Source organism: Maniola hyperantus, chromosome 1, assembly GCF_902806685.2.
Source record: "Maniola hyperantus chromosome 1, iAphHyp1.2, whole genome shotgun sequence".
NCBI lineage: Eukaryota > Metazoa > Arthropoda > Insecta > Lepidoptera > Nymphalidae > Maniola > Maniola hyperantus.
In genome coordinates this window covers 14,250,742-14,269,807 of record NC_048536.1, presented here as the reverse complement: position 1 = coordinate 14,269,807, position 19,066 = coordinate 14,250,742, and the positions used below count along the sequence as shown (strand labels likewise).

Genomic DNA, 19,066 nt, shown 5'->3' with positions numbered 1-19,066 from the left:
AATTTTACAAAAAATCACTATGTATGTATGTATGTGCATTTTATTACAAATATTATGATATTCATGTCACAAGCAACTCGATTAATTCCCAAACATAAATTTTATACACAATCACACTCATTTCACTACTTAAATAAATAAACTGGCAGTCGCTATATACTATAGTCCATTGTATACTTTATTATTTGGTGACTGTTGTAATATTTTTTTCAATGCTGGAACAAAAAAAAACAGTTTTTAGAGATATAGATAAATACTCATGTAGAAACTACTTTCATAATTATTTATTGGTTGATTTATGCAAAAGTCAAAAATAAGTACAGTAGGGGTGAAAATAATATACAGTGTGACAAGGCTATCTTGGCGTGTGGCGAAAATCGGAACTAACGCTGCCATCAAGTGTCCCCTTTGTTCTTGTTTGAATTTTTGTCTTTATTCTCTAACAGCGCCCCCCTGTCAATGTCATTCAAGTGCCAAAAGAGCCTTGTCGCACTGTACATCGACCTTTAGAAGGAGATAGCGGATTTGTAGAGCATTGTCTCTGTCGTTGAGACCGACAAAACGTCATAAAGGTATGAGTGACAGAGACAACGCTCTACAAAGCCGAAATGTCATTGTCATGCACTTTACTTTCTGCCTCATACTGTAGGTTTTTAACGTGGGTACCGTGGGAACTTTGACTAATGATTTTCACACACACTTTCGCACTTATTATTATAGTAATACATAGTATAGTATGATTGCGGAACCGGCAGGGATTAAACCTGCATTCCGCTATCACGGCCTTGAAGTGCCTTTAGGCTGACGCGGCTCTAGTTCCAATTTTGCCCACCTGTACAGATAAGTTGGTGGCACATGTTTATTGACGATTTTTATTTGTTATTTATTTAGATACAAGTTAGCCCTTGACTGCAATCTCATCTGGTGGTAAGTGATGATGCAGTCTAAGATGGAAGCGGGTTAACCTGGAAGGGTATGGCAGTATTAAACACACACCCCTAATTTAATTTTAAAGGGCCATAGAGATGAGCCTTTAAAAGTAGTTCAAAAATAGTCCTTCCTTACCTTCTTTCTCATCATCGCTGAAGTCTTTCTTGGGGAACTCAATGTCAAAAGTGACATAGAGGTTTCCGTGCAGGTTGTTGTTCTCAAAGTTGGGCATGCCCTCGCCCTTCTTGCGCACGCGCGCGCCCGCCCACGTCACCTTGTCGCGAGAGACCGACACCTTGTGTCCGTCCAAATGAACCAGTTCCAGGGTGAACCCAGCCAATGCATCCTGCGGACATTTTTTTCATGTTGACAATTTTAAGGGTTCCGTGCCCGAAGGGCGTGGACGGGACTCTTTTACTAAGACACCACTGTCCGTCCGTCCGTCTGTCTATCTGTCTGTCAACATACAGTATCTCGTGAACCGCGATAAAGGTAGATAGTTTAGTTAGAAATTTTCACAGAATGTTGACCTAGAATCATGAAATTTAGCAGGTAGGTAGGTCTTATAGCAGACGTTAAATCTGAAAACCGTAAATTTGTGGTTACATCATACAAAAAAAATTGTAATTAGTATTTTCAACTTTCGAAGTGAGTGACTATATCAAGTGGGGTATCATATGAAAGGTCTTCCCTTGTACATTCTAAAACAGATTTTTATTTATTTTTATGCATCATAGTTTTTGGATTATCGTGCAAAATGTCGAAAAAATACGACTGTAGTACGGATCCCTCATTGCGCGAGCCTGACTCGCACTTGGCCGGTTTTTTTATCATGACTAGAGTTTTCATATGATAAGAACTAACCTGTAATGAAATTGTAACATTTGTGTATAAATCATCTCCTCGTCGTGTGTATTGTGGGTGTCTCTCAGTTTTGAACACAAACACCAAGTCGCCCGGGTCTCCGTCCATATGGGGTTCACCTTCCCCTCTTAATCTAGACTTATGGTTGTCTGGAGCACCAACTTCAACCTAGAATAATTTGTGTCTGTTTATTGCCTCTTAATTACTGAACTGAGCTTGATAGAATTTGACACGCCCATAGGGATAGCTTGAATTCTCCGTTATTTAAAATGTTTGAAAAATCTCAAGCCCCTAAAAGTATAATTTAAAATAGATAACTTCCAAAAGAACAAAGTAAAAAATTGTCTCTTTATAATTTTTATAACTGTATCTATGAAGGAAGATTTCAGCATTAACAAAGTACAGTAACGACAATTTTATGAGTTATGACCATCATAAATAATTAAGATAAAATTATATCACAAGTCGCAAAAGCTGTATTTTAAAAACAATTTTGATAAAACTTGTCTTGGTATGAACTATAACCATTTTTGTTAACAATTATGATACTTACTTGATATCTGCATTTCTTTTTGAATGTATATACATTTCAACACTGGAATTTAATTTTGTGTCCAGTGGATTATTAACATATACATGGCTGTGAGACATACAAGAACAGACAGATCAACGAGATGATGAAACTAAGTATTTACATTTCTGTGTAATACATCCATACTTCCTTACTAATATTATAAATGCAAAAGTGTGTCTGTCTGCTAGCTTTTCACTGCCCAACCGTTCAACCACTTTTGATGAAATTTGGTACAGAGGTAGCTTACATCCTAGGGATAGACATAGGCTACTTTTTATGTCAGAAAAAAGATTCCAAAGAATTTAAAAAACCTGAATCTTCGCAGAAGAAGTTGCGGACATCATATAGTACCTCATATTATTTGTTGACATTTCGACCCAATTGGTCACAGGTATGACGGGAAGGGATGGGATGGGTTATCTACATTATAATATGTAGTTAAACCATGAAATAAGCTTTTTATCATTAATACATACCTCTATCTCAAGCAGCCTTTCTTCATTGACTAGTTTAACATTAGGGCACTCGTCACACACAGTTTGCTGCATCATCTGGAAGCGGCCGGGCCCCAGGTTCCTGGTCACCATCTCTTGCCTGCAGTTGCATTTGCGAGTGCCTGGTGCTGGTTTGATGACTGGTTTGTTGCGTGTTATCTAGTAAATTCATATTTAAATCTATTAAAACATACATATTATATTCCGTTTTTTATAGATATGAAGATATTTTAAGAGTATTTAGTAGTCACCACATAGTATTATCATAATCATAGGTCTCTTCAGAATAAGAAGGGGTTGGCCAAGTAGGGATTGGCAGAAATCACACACCTTTGAAAACATTATGGAGAACTCTCAGGAGTGCAGGTTTCCTCACAATGTTTTCTTTCACCATTAAAGCAAACAAATAATATTAATTACTTAAAATGCACATAGCTCCAAAAAGTAAAAGGTGCATGTCTGGAATTTAACTCTGGACCTCCCAACTAGATGACTGACATCTTAACCACTAGGTTCTCTCCACTTTCTTAGTACATACTACATAGTATAAAATCAGTCTATTACAGATTTTAATCAAATTTTCACCATAATTATGTGCATTTTATTAAGATCACAAAAAGTATAAAGAGATGGACAACAATCCGAAAGTTTGTGGGTGGTTCTTATTCTCTATGGCTCTTTAAGTACTGGGTTCAATCAATTTGAAAAAGTCAAGATGGTATTCCTTGGAATCCAATGTTATTTTGTATAAAAATATTTTAGCAATGTTGGTATAATGCCTGTCGGTGGCACTTGTGGTTTTGCTATAATATTTTTTTGTTGATTTCCATATTTTTAAAGCTTGTCATAATTTTCCTTAAGTTTATGTGTGTCATCAGTTATCACTGTCATCTTGTCTTTTATATGATAACGGGGCCTATTTATGAAAAACTTGAAAATAGAAGGAACTAATTTTATCAATTGAACTCACTTCAATAAAGTTTCCATTATACAGTTCTTCTAAAGAGACAGTGATTTCCATAACGATATCCGCCCCTCGTGGGGTCTCGTGATGTTGCGGCTCGCCACCAAACTGGAAGCCAAAGTCACCGAAGAAACTCGCGAAAGGATCATTATTGTTCATCATGCCATCTTTCTTAAGACATTCTTCGCCGCACCTGTCGTAGAGTTCTCTCTTCTCGGAGTCCGCCAGAGCTTCGTACGCCGCGCCGAGGTCTTGGAACTTTTGAGATGCATCTGGATCATCTTGATTCTTGTCCGGATGCAATTCCTTTGCTAACTTTCTGTAAGCTTTCTTGATTTCATTCGTGCTAGCTGAACGTGACACACCAAGAATTTGATAATAATCCCGACCAGCGAGAACTAATAGTACTGAAGAGCAAAAGAACGCTAAACACACATACGCCGAATCGATTAACATTTTGAATTACTTTTCCTAGGAACCATAGGAACTATTTATCTATGAATTATTAAATTCACGCTTTGAGTATCAAAAATCCGCGATACATTTACATGATTCCCATTCGAGTTTTTCTCTTTTGACATTACGTGTTTTGACAATTCTAAAAAGACAATTCGTCCAGCTTTCATTGGTTGCAGTTTTCATGCGTTACATAAGGTTACATTTCTGATTACAATTTTTAATATTCAAGACTTTAAAGTTAATACTATAAGACATATTTTATTCTATCAATATTTTGGTATAAAACGACCAATCAAATGTAGCCTCGTGCTCGTATATAATCAATGTTGTCACACGTCATTTCAACAGGCAAGATTGCCACTTGATTGCCAGGTGCCAGCACAGAGTACTCAGAACATTGATAAGATTCACCTTAAGATTCACAGATCTGTCGTAAGATTTGTAATTGGCATTATGGTGCCAGAGCCACAGGCCAGAGCAGTCCACGAGCAGTCAGACCGTAGACCACCCGTAGACAGAGTAATAAACTTTATTAAAAGAAATTAATATTAAAAGAAAAACCTACTATAACTTTTCATCGTATAGATAGAGTAATAAAGGTAGATTGAAGTACTGTGTAACCGCGGAAGAGATAGCGATAGCACGACGTAACGATGAATAACACGACAATGATTACCATTGTTTAGTAGTCAATATTTGTATTAACCGATCAACAATACCTATTTGTATTAAACGTTTTTTATGTGAAAACAAGTAAATAACTAATGAGAAATACAATTACGCCACGAATTCTCAAAGTTTGTTTTGCAACTAAAGTTGCATTCCTTGTATGTATTCTTGAAAAAAACCAGTTACACGATAAGGGACAAAAAATAGGTTAGTTGCGTCTCTGTTTATCACATTAGTAACTTTATCTGTGCTCTCTTTTTAGGGTGAATGAGAAAGCAAACGTTCCTGTATCTACCTTTGTTACTCTATCTACGACACAGACCCAGTTTTTTTTCTGGTCGGTGCAGACAGTAATCCGGAGAGTGTCCGGTATTTCCAAATTCTTTGGTCCGGACATTAACAAAGAGAAAGAGTAAATAATCACTACGTTTTAGGCACACATGGGCACAAAGGGCACACATGACACGACACAGATAAAGAGTACTTTTACATACGGGTTTTAGGTAAACAACAAATGATTTATTAACTTAATAAATCAATGGTAAACAATTACAAAATTTTCTGGTCGGTGATACAAAATATTAATATGCACATTTTTAACTGGTTTGAGGCTCAAACTTAATTTTTAATCGAGTGGCTAGTTAGCATTATTTCAAGTAAAAATAAATGTTATTATGGATATAAAGAAATCAGTCAAAAATCGCAAGACTAGAAGTGTATCTAACGAGGTCAGTGAACTTTCTGAATCCGAAAAATGTTTCTTAAAAAGTTCAATCAACAAAAGGGAAGTGGTGAGTAGTTCTATTTGTTATACCTATGCAATTTGTCAAGAAAATGTAACGAATGTATATTTCCGCAAACCCCTCAATTTTTTTATAGCGAACAAAAGTTAAGTTTCATAAAATTACCGTTAGTTTTGAGTCTCTCTCATAGATTAATATGTATGTCTCTCTCTGTTTTTATTCTAGGGAGATGGGGCTCCTGCCGAAAATGAAATTGAGACAACCCATACCGCGACGACATCTACAATGGAAGATGTTGAAGATGAAGAGAAACCAATCCAGAGTTTATATCTACATATCAAAATAGATCTAGTTTTTATTGCATTACTACTAGTGGCGCTTGGTACAAGACTCTACAATTTACAAAACCCCAAATATATTGTGTTAGTATTCAGTTAAACTTCTTGTAGTTTCAGATGTTTTGTGGTAAGACTGTTTTGTTAACTAACCAAGTTTATTGTATATTTCTGTATATTATTTTATAGGTTTGATGAATTACACTACGGAAGATATGTGACGCTATACACAAAAGGAGTTTTCTTCTTCGATGCTCATCCTCCCTTAGGCAAGCAGTTGCTTTACTTGGCAGGAAATGTAGCAGGATATGATGGCAACTTTACATTTGACAGGTATTTACAGCGTCACATCATCTGGGCAAAGTCCACAAATCATTTGTCGGGTAGTTAAAAATGCTTTTGTAACATTTCCAAAAGAGTTCTTAGGGTGAGATCTATGTATAGAGCGCACTCTGACTTTGCTCAGACTTAAGACATGGTTAAAACTAGACAGCGTTATAGTATAGCTGGCATAAATCTGTCTCGTTTTAACAGTGACTTAAGTCTAAGCAAAGTCAAAGCATGCTCTATAGATTTCAGCCTTAGATCTGGCATTGCATAAATTTAAAGACTCTGTTAAACATTTGTTAAATTGTTGGTGTTGTTGATGAATCTCTTAATTACAAGGTTGCACGGAAACAGTCAGCTTTGCATTCAGTAGCCCATTAGGTAGTGTAATAGATACATTGCTTATGCATTGTATAATGTATATGTACATAATTAACATTTTTGTTTTTTGAAAAAAAAAACATGAAGGTAGAGGCTTGACATATCACAAGTGGCATCAGTTGTCCTACATAAATGAATTTATTTAATTTCAGGATTGGCTCTGCTTACCCAGAGTCTGTGCCAGTGAGAGCCCTGCGTGTTGTACCAGCTATCAGTGGCAGCTTGCTTGTAGCTATTTCATATCAGTTGATGCTAGAAATATCAACTTATCAATCAACTGCTATACTCGCCGCAATCTTAATATTATTTGGTAAGTTGATTTCAGATCATGCTATTCTCTTTTGAAGAATTTTCTCTTTTTATTCATTCACAAGTTAGTGTTTCTATTATCAAGTGGGATCACAATGGATCACTATGGATCAAAACACTCAAATAATTTAATTTTTAAAGTATAGTAACAGTGTTTCAACTTGAGTTTTAACTGGCTTAAAGGGTATGTAGACTGCTAATATGCGTTTAATAGCACATGTGTATGCACAGTTTCAATTTATATTAACGGCTGTTACGCACTCATCCGATCCGAGTCCGAGAAAACACATTCCTTTTTGTTTTGTATGGTAGTTTTTGACATAATATGTCGTAGAAAATCGCTGGTATTTTCACGGATGACGGAACTGCAGTGCGTTATCGCTCTAAAGTTGTGCATTTTGCTTTTGCATCACAATTGAGGGAGAGGACACGACAGAGTGCATGCGTTATTGCGTGACCCACAGAGTTTGGTGCATGCGCTACTGCCAGCGAACATGAGGCATGCTCACAGGCATATGTCCTGGGAGTTAGCGCATGCGTCTAACGCAAGTTGAAAGCATACCAGTGTTGTAAGACCTATTAAGTGAATATACATATAGGTGAGTTAGGTAGTGGCGATATATTGACATCTTGAATTGCAACTAACTATGCCAGAAGTTATGTGAATTTCCTAAACCAACCAGACTGGCAAAGGAACCTGGGATCCTTTGTAAACCCACTGTATGCATACTTTACTGTAAATAATAGATTTCAATTTTTTTTTCAGAAAATTCTTTCTTAGCACAATCTAGGTTCATGCTGCTAGAAAGTATACAAATATTATTTGGCTTATGGGGCATACTGTGCACCATCAAAAGCACTCGCAAAACTGGTCCTGCCTCAGTTATATGGCTATGCATTGGCGCTCTTTCTCTTGGGTGCTGTTTTTCGTAAGTTTTTATATACATATAATAATTATTATTACTATACTGTAAAAATAATTATAAAGGTTTTTTCACATACTAATTATACTGATATTATAAATGTGATAGTTAAGTTGCCCAAGTGAAAGTGGTATTGAACATTTGATAGGAAGGTCACTGCAGTACAATGTCTTCTCTACAAATTGGACAACTTATAACTATACTTGTCTCAGTATATAAAAGAAAAAGTTAGCTGACTGAGACTGACTGACTAACCTATTAACACATAGCTCAAACTACTGGATGGATCAGGTTGAAAGCATGCACATAGGTATTATGATGTAGACATCTGCTAAGGAAGGATTTTTGAAAATTCAACCTGTAAGGGAGTAAAATAGGGGTATGAAATTTGTGTAGTGCACATGGATGAAGTCACGGGCATAAGCTAGTATAAAATATAATAGACCTTCAATTCAAGTTGGTACAAAAACGGTCTGACCGGTGACCCAGTCTGACCATAATATCATTACTCACAAAATATTGAGGTTAGCCACAAGTGTGTTGTACACAATCTCTTAAACTAAACTACCTAAGAGGTCTATCTATATATGAGCTATCCTATTTTGCAGGAAGCAATATGAAAAGGATAGCAATATAATTAGACCTGTCATTTTAGATAAGAGATTGTGTACAACAGAATTAGCCACACTGAGGCTGGGAATTTTTTATTAATTTCAGAGTAAAATATTCCGGTCTTTACACATACTACTTGGCGATATTCCTAGTTGGGCGTCAGATGTGGCGACGCATTGGCCACACAGAGTCTGGCGTAAGGCTTGCTATATCCACAGTATGGAGGCTAGTTGTTCTAGTGTGTATACCACTGGCGGTGTACGTTGGTGTGTTCTACGCTCACTTGGCGATGCTGCCCAAGGCGGGCCCGCACGATAGCGTGATGACGAGCGCCTTCCAAGCGTCGCTGAAAGGGGGCCTCGCTAGTATAACTAGAGGGCAACCGTTGCATGTCGCGCATGGCTCACAAATTACACTGAGGTATGTGGTTTTTATGACAGGTAGGAGGATACCTCTAAAGGAAAAAGGAATCTTTATAGTCACTAAGTTCTCCTTTTATTTGTCTGTCTTTTTTCTCAGGAATGTGTGAAAAGTTGAAATTAATATCAACAGATACTTGGATTTTTTTGGCATTATTTAGATATTAGGTTGTTAACTTTTTACTGCTAGATCATGAAGTAAAATTAGTATTAAATAAATAAATAAATAATTTATTGTTTCACCAAAATAACAACCAAAATTAGGTTAAGCCACTGATGCCTAAAATAAGTTGTACACTCGTGTTATAGGCATCAGTGCTCTCCCCTTACAGACTAGAAAATTAAAAACAATAAAGGAATGAAAAATATTAAACAAAACAAAAACATTTTTGACATTAGGTTACAATAATATGAATTTTAATATATACCTACATATATTAGCTAAAAGCTTTTATGCCTCTATGACTTGCACATGACTGACACCAGCCTCCTGAGTGGCAGAGACGCAGAGGGCACGCCCTGCAGAGCGCGCTTCACTCTGATTGCGTGTCGGCAGGCACTCGCACGGGCGCACGTGCTGGCTGCACTCGCACGCGCACGTGTATCCGGTGCGCTACGCGGACGGGCGCGGCTCCTCGCACCAGCAGCAGGTCACGTGCTACAGCTTCAAGGACGTCAACAACTGGTGGATCGTCAAGCGCGCCGACCAGGCCTCGCTGGCCGTGTCCAGTCCGCCCGACGCCGTGCGCCACGGCGAGATCGTGCAGCTGCTGCACGGCATCACGAGTCGCGCGCTCAACTCGCACGACGTGGCCGCGCCGGTGTCTCCGCAGTCGCAGGTGTGTTATCACTAGTGATGTAGGGCGTTGCGCGACGCGTTCATACCGTTCCTAGACAAACGGCAAAACCCGTGGGTGGTGCCTGCAGCGAACACGGGCAACCTGCACTGCAGTTACCTCACCCCGCACTTTCCTCTGCCACGGCGCCGTGGGAAATTCGTCTGGCGAAGCTGCGGCGCACGTGATTATGACGTTTGTTATGGGACACGCTGTCAGAGACATTTCAACTCAACATAGAAATGTAAACGTTTTCTAGGAAGTGTCTTGCTACATCGACTACAACGTGTCGATGCCGGCACAGAACCTGTGGCGCGTCGAGATCGTGAACCGCGAGAGCGACGACGCCACTTGGGACAGCATCCGCTCGCTCGTGCGCCTCATACACGTGGACTCGGGCTCCGCGCTGCGGTTCAGCGGCCGCCAGCTGCCGTCCTGGGGCTTCAACCAGCATGAAGTCGTGGCCGACAAAGTCGTCACTCACCAGGACACGATATGGAATGTGGAGGAACATCGATATACCAAAGGTAAAAAATCTTTAATCAATGAATTAGTACCCTTATTATAAATGCGAAAATGTGTTTGTTTGTCCTTCAACCACGTCGCAACGGTGCAACGGATTGACGTGATTTTTTGTATGGGTATAGATAAATACCTGGAGAGTGACATAGGCTACTTTTTATCCTGGAAAATCAAAGAGTTCCCACGGGATTTTGAAAACCCTAATTCCACGCGGACGAAGTCGCGATGAATGAATGAAAATTCTATTAACCGCCAACCATTTTTTAAATTATTTTAACAGCGGAAGATAGACGAGAGCGCGAGCGCGAGCTAGTAAGCGCAGAGATGATACCGACAGCTGCCACACAGCTGTCGTTCTGGGCCAAGTTCATGGAGCTCCAGTACAAGACGCTCACGCACGCCGCCGACGCGCCGCAGGGACACATGTTCGCGAGCGAGCCCGTCGAGTGGCCGCTGCTCGTGCGCTCCATTGCTTACTGGCTCTCGCCTAACTCCAACGTAAGCTTACTCACATAACATTCCTGAGGCCACGCGTCAACCCCCAAAACGTGTGAATTCCTAGAACAAACACGTAGATAAAGGTCTATTTTTGCTAAAGCATAAAATTTCCTAAAATGCATAAATTACAATACAAATAGAGAGAAGTTACTTTTAGTGTACTGTCCCACGACCGAGAAAAGGCCTAAATAACTAATAATAATTAATCGAATATGATAGCATTCGGAACATATAGCAGAATTCCTGACGCGATCTAGTTTTAATCCAAGTTTGTTGCATTCCATACTTTTTATTCATAAGAAATATTTATTTCAGGCTCAAGTGCACCTCATTGGTAACATGATAACGTGGTATGCGGGAACCTTATCAGTGCTGTTGTACGGAGGTTTGCTCGCCGTATACGCGATCCGTCAGAGAAGGGCCCACGCCGACCTACCGCCGCGCGCCGAACAGAAGTTCTACGACGCCGGCTGCATACTGTTCTTGGGTTACTGGCTCCACTACTTACCGTACTTTTTTATGGATAGAACTCTTTTCCTACACCATTACCTACCTGCATATATCTTCAAAATCCTACTCTTAGCCTACGTTATAGACCATATCTACTACACTATTTGTATATATGAAAGTAAAAGATCGTTTACTCACATCTTTATACTATGCATCTCAATATGGTTGGCGTATGTAATCATTACATTCCAAAAGTTCAGCGTACTAAGCTACGGCAACACAGATTTGACGGAAACGGACCTTCTCAATTTGAGATGGAAAGATACTTGGGACTTTATTCTTCACAAGAAAAATTAAATTTTTAATTCTATTTCAAGACTGATGCCATATTGACTTGTTTTAAATGAAACGTAATACTCGAATATTTTCAATGGTGATAATAATTTTTGACAGAGTCTAGATGGCCTCAAGTGGGCGTTTCATAGACATAAAACTACTTCTGAGAAAAAGGGACGCACAACAAAGTAATCTTAAAAAGGTTCCTAAACCTAAAAATACCGCTATAGAACCATAATAGTTTATGATAAGGAACAAATTTCAAAAGCTAATAACATGGAGTAGAATATCTTCTTCACTCGCTACTAGTAGCAAGATACTTTTTATTAAATGAACACTTATAGCCATCTGACTTAGTTTAGTTTTAATTAGGTAGGTAAGTGAAAAAACAGTACATGGAGTATTTTAATATAACTGAATCTATTATTTTAAAATTTAAATTCATATAAATACATTAAACGGTGCTATTGCCATAAACTATCACAATTAATATTAAACTTCTTTAAAGTCTGTTATTATATCACAATTTTTATTATTGTAATTTAAGATAATTTATGTTATAGTCAGCTAGTGGCATCTATTTTGTTTTTACTATCGTAATTGTACAGAAAACTGAATTGTGAACTACATATTTATATTGATCCTACATATTTATATTGAAATTTTAAGGCGCATCGCACTTCTGCAGAGTGGAGTGACGCAGAGCCGAGGCGCAGAACTTTTTTGATATCAACTCCAATTCTGTTTTATTTACTTTGACATATCGGCGGCGACTCAAAGAATACTACATCTCGTCGTATGGCAAAGTAAATAAAGCAGAGTTTAAAAAAGATGCTGAGATCTTTCTTTAAAATTAATTTGCCGTTATCAACTACAAGTAATTCGAATACTGCTCAGCTCTGGTTGTGACAAAGTAATAAACCCGCGCAATCGACAAACAATTCCGTGGAGGGCAAAAATTGATCACTTAACAACTGCATCGCATAACGCACTGTCCAGTATATTTTGGGTACAACAAAATATTATACTATTTTCTGTTAGAAGCAGGAGCAATTGAATGTTAATTGTTGTTGTATTGACTGAAATTATATTGATGAACACTGTCCAGTTTTACAATTTTTTAATACATTTTTAAATTTTATTTTTTGTACCTATAAAATTATTAAAAAAAACTATTGGTTTCATTTTGCATTTACCTCAATACGCAACCACCTACGTAACGTACCAGTATCTGCCTAATAGACCCAGATTCTAAGAAGAAGAGTACCAGATCCGTCTTATTTTCTGAGCAACAAAATGTGTGCAGTAGAGAAGTGTTGGTATGTACCTTCGTTCGCATATTTGCTAACTTGAGCCAGACGGCAATAAAAAGATTATCAGCTGCTAAAGAAACAACATTACTCACTTTGTAATGTAACTATCTATCAGTGAAAATATTTTTTACTGTAATATTAGTATCACATATTAGGAATCAGTAGGATGATAGGTATTAGGATGAGTATAGATAACAATAAAAGAGCATAGTACGAAATAATTATTTAATATTTAGAATTGCATATTAATACAAATTGGAATAAAACATCAGCGGCTGGAGGTAGGCTCCACTTCCATCGGCTGCACTGTCCTCACTGACACCGCCTCCACTTCCAGGGGAATCACACGCTGCCTCAACACAGCTGTAGTTCCTGGGGCATATCTGTATGAACCTTGCTTCTTGCCCTGTAATAATTATCATACTAATATTATAAATGCTGAATAAATAAATAAAACGCTGTGATAGCTTAGTGGTTAGGACGTGCACCAAATTTGAATTTATCAATTTTGATGAAATTCAGTACAGAGATAGTTTGCATCCTGGGCTCAGACATAGACTACTTTTTGTTCCGCAAGATTAAAAAGGCTCCAAGAATTTTTAAAAAACTTAAAACCACACAGGCTAAGTTGTGGAAGTCATCTTATCTTGTAAAATATTAATTAATCTTTAAAAATAAATTGTATGCAGAATTTATTCCATGACTTGCCTTAACATTCGCCTCTTCATAAGTCCTAAGATACTGAGCCGGCCCAGTGGTACGGATCACGCAAAGATCCACATTGGATCCAGATCCCAGATCATTGAAGATACCAGCGGCGATTGCGTCTCGCACAAGTTTCTTTCCCTCCTCCTCACTCATATTGGGTTTCCAACGGGATTCGAACACTGCCATTGCAGCAAGAGACCCAGATCCTAAAAGAAAATATTGATTTATGATTATAGATAACCAGCTCGTAGGTATAAGCTTGTGATGTGTGGCACAATTTTTCTTTCTTTCAAAATTTTAATGGACTGGTTTATATCCAGTACTGAAACCAAATGACACTAAAATGTGCCGATGACTCAGCAAAGGTTGGTCTTTTCAGAGTGAACTAGAGTGAGGAAACTCTTGGTTTAATCCTGAATCAACAGTATCAAATATAAGCCACACAATAAACAACAACATAGGCTAGGGGTGATGTGAAACTTTAATACTTATAGCCTTGGACGATCTAACCTAAGGACGCGCCTCGCATGATTATTCCCCTCTGTCAATAGTAATGGATTTTTAATCCACTGCGTTTATAAACATTGTTTGCGGAATCGATTTTGTCATTGTCAGAATCGTTTTCGATGTGTGACGACGTCTTACACACTGGGTGAAAAATGCCTGTTTGTGCCGTTAGTGAGTGCAAGAACAAATCAAACACATCAAATTTACAAAAAGATGGAATTTCATTTCATAAGTAAGTATTTTTGGTGTAATAAACGCTTTCTATAAATTAAATTACATAAATTATTATAATAAAATAACAATCGAGAACTTTACCGATTCAGTAATTGAGTACGTAATAATTCGGTAGAAACGAGTCACACTCCTCACGAGACTATATTTTGTTTTTTCTAAACAATTGCAACCCTCGTTATATACAAATTAGGTTAAAATTTGAATACGCGTGAACAGCATGAAATTACGTAGTAGTAAAAATAACACTATAGTCTCGTGGGAAGTGCGGTATACTATAGACGGAGAGCCAGCGCCCAAAAAACTGTTTGAATTTACTAAGGCTAATTTTTTGCGCATACTGACCAGCTCTGTCCCCATATTCTGCTGACTAACCATTACAACTTTTATTTATATGCAATATACAAGTTATATAACAATTTTCAGCCTTAGTAAATTCATTTTATTACCTCGCAGGTACGACACCTTTGATAGCGCACCTGAGTCACTGTTCTCAGGTTCACTTGACTGACCGCAGTATGTTTGTGTACGCAACCATTCTAATGAACTATAAAAAAATTAGCCTTAGTAAATTCAAACAGTATTTTGGGCCCTGGCTCTCCGTCTATAGTATACCGCACTCCCCACGAGACTATAGTGTTATTTTTACAAAAATTTTCAGTATTAGATTTAATTGCATAGAACACAAGGGCGGATCCAGCTTTGGTGCCAGGGGGGGGGGGTCACATAGTCGTGGTCAAGTCACAACATCTCGACCTCTTCCGACAGGTCGAGTTGGTAATCGGGGTATGACGAGCGGGGGTTGGGGGGGGGGACGCCCCGCACACCCGCACGCAGGGCCGTCTTTAACCTATTGGAGGCCCTGGGCACATTAGAATAACGGGGCCCCTATGATCTTGACAGAGTAGGTACTATTTTCTTGGAATAGGCAAAGAAAGCAGATAAGTCACGTTCAAGACGTATTATAAATGCGAATGTTTCTATCTATCTGTTACCTTTTCAAAGTCCATATTCTAAATCAAAATTTGGTACTATTCAGAGATAGTTTACACTCGGAAACGGCTTTTTATCCCGGAAAATTAAAGGGTTCTCACGGAAATTTTAAAAAACTAAATCTATGTGGACGAAGTTGCGGGCATCAACCAATCTAAAGTAAAAGCGTCGTTTTCTGTCTGTCTATCATCTTGTTAGGTACTTTTTCATGGCCAAATGTAGGTAGGTAGGTACTACTCAGTGATAGCTTGCATCTCAGAAGGGATTTTTAATCGTAGTGGACCGTACGTGCGAGCGAAGCGAGCGCAAAATTTATGACATTATTTACAAAAAAAGAAAAGATAAATGTCAGAAATATTGTATTACGATATAGATAAATGCCAAAAATTTTGTACTAAAAACTATAAAGTCATCTGTTGTATAAAGAATAGTTCTATTATCTTTAGGGGTCCCCAGATGCAACGAGCGCTTGGATAATAAAAACTTTACTATAAATAATAAACGTAAAGGACCAATCCGACCAATACATTATAGGTATATAATACATATTATTTTTTACTTTTAGAGGTTTTTACTGTCGGAAATTTTTTAAAAAGTGTGAAAAAGAATGAAATATTCTATCATTTGCGTAAAGGCAATAAAGATCGGATATAAGACTATTTAACAATCTCTACGGTCCTTTGTTTGAGATGGCTTTTTTGACCGTTGATTTTATCGAAATAAATATGTTTTTGGGTATTAAAATATCGGTTGGTCTGTTATAGTTTGGTGATCTGGCAGGGACTACTGGGCCCCAATCGATCGTGGGCCCTGGGCAAGTGCCGTGTGATGTTCTTCAATCATTGAAGAACGTCACACGAAATGTGACATCTCGATGAAAGGTAGCGGTGGCGCGGTAAAATTCAAATTTTGGATGCGTTTGTTCGCAAGAACATAATGTTTTTGCCATCATACAAAATATTATATTAAATTGATTAAGTATTGAACGAACTGACATAAAATTTAGGTATATAAAAATATAAAAAACATTATGTTTAACAATTTTAATTAGTGGTCCACCTAGGTCCTGGACGCAGCCCAGGGGGGGGGGGGATCCCCTTGGATCCGCCCTTGATAGGACATAAGGTTCGATTTTTAAGAATCATGTGATAGTGATTGCGGTTCGATTATCGATATCGATGAAAACATTTTCTTTATTATTAACGACTAAATTACCGTCTTCAAGTCAAGTAAAGAATAGTTATTATTAATTACCACAATTTTTTCGCTACCTATACTTGTAATAAAACTGGTCTATTTCTGTGATTTCACGTATTTAATACATTTAAAAAAAAAATTAAAGCAACGCAATTTTAGTGATAGGCGCGAAACGGGGTAGGGTGTCTCTGAACTGGGTAATATGTAGCTAAAAGGTGTACCTTTCTCAAGGATGAGGATTAGGTAATAATTTATCATAATCGTTTTATTTTTACAGATTTCCTAAAGACGCCCACTTTAAAATGAAGTGGGCACAATTGTGCGATCGAAAACGTAGTTGGGAACCTACCCGCACAAGTACTATCTGTTCGGCGCACTTTGATTCGTCCCAATTTTTTTGGACAAAGAGTACACCATATTGGAATTACCATGTAAACCCAATGTGCAATAAATAAATGATTGATTGGAAAGAAAAAAACATTTTATTGATTGATATAACTACTAATTATGTTTGGTAGGCTTTTGCGCGGTCAGGTTTATTTTGTATTATATAATAATATAAGTCATTAACTTGGACGATCTAACCTAGGTTAGATCGTCCAAGGTCATTAATAACCACATTTTCACTATCGAAATTTTAAATGAAAATTTCGTTATATAAAAAAATACAAAAGATTAAAAATGATATAAAATAAGTAAAAACGTATGTGCATATTTTTTAAATAAATATTTTTCTTATTTTTACGTTGCATTATTAGTTTTTGGGATAATTACCTATTAAGTGAGGTGAATGTATGCAAGAATACGCTACGCTGACCAAACACTGGTTTTAAGTAATTAAATACGAGAAATAAATTCTTACTTCTACTTTTGTTTCTGAAAAACTATCGATATATTTTAAAATATCGATACGGTAGCATCGCAAATCAATTTGACTGTCTTACACTCGTAATGTCTTTGTATGTTGATGTATATAACTTATTAGTGTGCGTAAAATGTAGTAGTGTTGAAGATTTAGATATGAGTGTGTCAATAATGACACAAAACTTTGTTGAGTGAGTGTGTCAAGTTGTCTATGTAGTGTTTCCTCGTCCCGCACCAAAAGTGACAGAAATTTTTATTCGTAATATTAGGCGCGTTACAAGTCCATAGGTTAGATCGTCCAAGCTTATAGCTATAATCACAGCCTGATCATAAGAAAATACACTATTGTAACTTTAACTGCATCTCATGCAATTGGACCTAGAAGTGTCAATACTGTCTGTAAGAATAGGGGAACACAAAATGACCAACATATTTATCTAATTTTGATATGCAGAATAGTACAGCTGGAACAAACTTGTGATAAACTTAGTATTAAAATTAATTGTTGAATTTACAATCATCTTGCTGAAAATTATAAAATTAGGCTATTAGTTGAAAAATGAACGCTAATTTGAAGGATTACAATTATCACACTGTAATATGTTTGACTGGTTTTGTTTTCTATAAAGATTCATAATTTTATATCACATACCCATAGTAGCATATGGTAGTTTATCAACTGAGCCATGGGGGTAAATGCAGTAGATGTGTGGTCCAGTGCGGTCAACCCCTCCCAGTACAAGTGCAGCACCAATATGTCCCTGGTACCGGAACAACATGCGCTTCAGCAATGTTGCAGCAGTCTCAACTGGCACTGTGCGACCTGGGTAATTAAAATATAGGTAACTAAAATTGATTTGCCAGAATATTCAAATACTCAATATACTCAAACTACTGGACGGATTTGTATCTTAAATTATTAATAATTAAAAGTTCGCCTTAGAAGCTAGTTTTAAAAGTATTTGGTAAGTACTAGCATGAAAAAAGGAATCTCATAATAACCTGTGTGCAAACGTTGAAGTTCCAACTGGGATGCCACAGTCTGAGTAGTCATCTCAGTGTCAGCAGCAGTCCCCGCCCCGCAACAGTACATATTCCCAGCTAAGTAGTGTATCTTCTGGCAATTCTTGTCAGACACTACTGTATTCTCAGTGGCTCGTGTGTCTGCGCCCAATATCACCCCATCAGCGTAAATTATACCCACAATGGTGGTACCGGTCTTTGTCGCTTTGGGTGCGGGGAAGCCTTTTTGATCGAGGAAAGCGTTGCTAAAACAACACAGGATGCAGTAATAAAAATATACACAAAATAACACGACAGAATTTTTGTTAAATGGACAAGTACATACCGCTGACAATTTTCGAATGAGAAACCAGGTGCAGGCATCTCAGGTACAAGTACGGATGCCATTATTAAATTAAGTCGTGTAGCTTATTTAGAAAAGTGCGAAATAAACTTTATAATGGAATAAATTCAAAATTAAAACTTGCGTGAGATTACAAAAATTGGAATTGACATTTGATTTGACAGTTAACCTTTTTTTTCAGCTTTCTGGCTCTGGATTCTAGCCATATGGTTGCCACAGACCAATAACTTATTTGGGGTGCC

General features: G+C 37.5%; 3 protein-coding genes across 3 annotated transcripts; 1 reads left to right on the top strand and 2 right to left on the bottom strand.

Moving 5' to 3' along the window:
- Positions 1 to 22: 22 nt before the first annotated feature.
- Positions 23 to 4,419, bottom strand: shv (DnaJ homolog shv). Its single transcript, XM_034970089.2, has 5 exons — positions 3,833 to 4,419; positions 2,845 to 3,021; positions 1,795 to 1,962; positions 1,066 to 1,276; positions 23 to 215 (listed from the first exon to the last, which is right to left on the bottom strand). The coding sequence occupies exons 1-5, from the start codon at positions 4,280 to 4,282 to the stop codon at positions 160 to 162; spliced, it is 1,062 nt and encodes a 353-aa protein (XP_034825980.1). The 5' UTR covers positions 4,283 to 4,419; the 3' UTR covers positions 23 to 159.
- Positions 4,420 to 5,423: 1,004 nt separating this feature from the next.
- Positions 5,424 to 12,823, top strand: rt (Protein O-mannosyltransferase rt). Its single transcript, XM_034969885.2, has 10 exons — positions 5,424 to 5,745; positions 5,923 to 6,119; positions 6,222 to 6,365; positions 6,893 to 7,050; positions 7,816 to 7,978; positions 8,690 to 9,004; positions 9,560 to 9,842; positions 10,099 to 10,366; positions 10,642 to 10,859; positions 11,175 to 12,823. Exons 1-10 carry the CDS (start codon positions 5,629 to 5,631, stop codon positions 11,664 to 11,666), a joined length of 2,355 nt encoding a protein of 784 aa, XP_034825776.1. The 5' UTR covers positions 5,424 to 5,628; the 3' UTR covers positions 11,667 to 12,823.
- Positions 12,824 to 13,169: 346 nt separating this feature from the next.
- On the bottom strand, positions 13,170 to 18,988 carry Prosbeta2 (Proteasome beta2 subunit). The gene is made up of 5 exons (XM_034970100.2): positions 18,807 to 18,988; positions 18,461 to 18,726; positions 18,111 to 18,281; positions 13,667 to 13,872; positions 13,170 to 13,364 (listed from the first exon to the last, which is right to left on the bottom strand). Exons 1-5 carry the CDS (start codon positions 18,866 to 18,868, stop codon positions 13,227 to 13,229), a joined length of 843 nt encoding a protein of 280 aa, XP_034825991.1. The 5' UTR covers positions 18,869 to 18,988; the 3' UTR covers positions 13,170 to 13,226.
- Between the last annotated feature and the right edge of the window lie 78 nt (positions 18,989 to 19,066).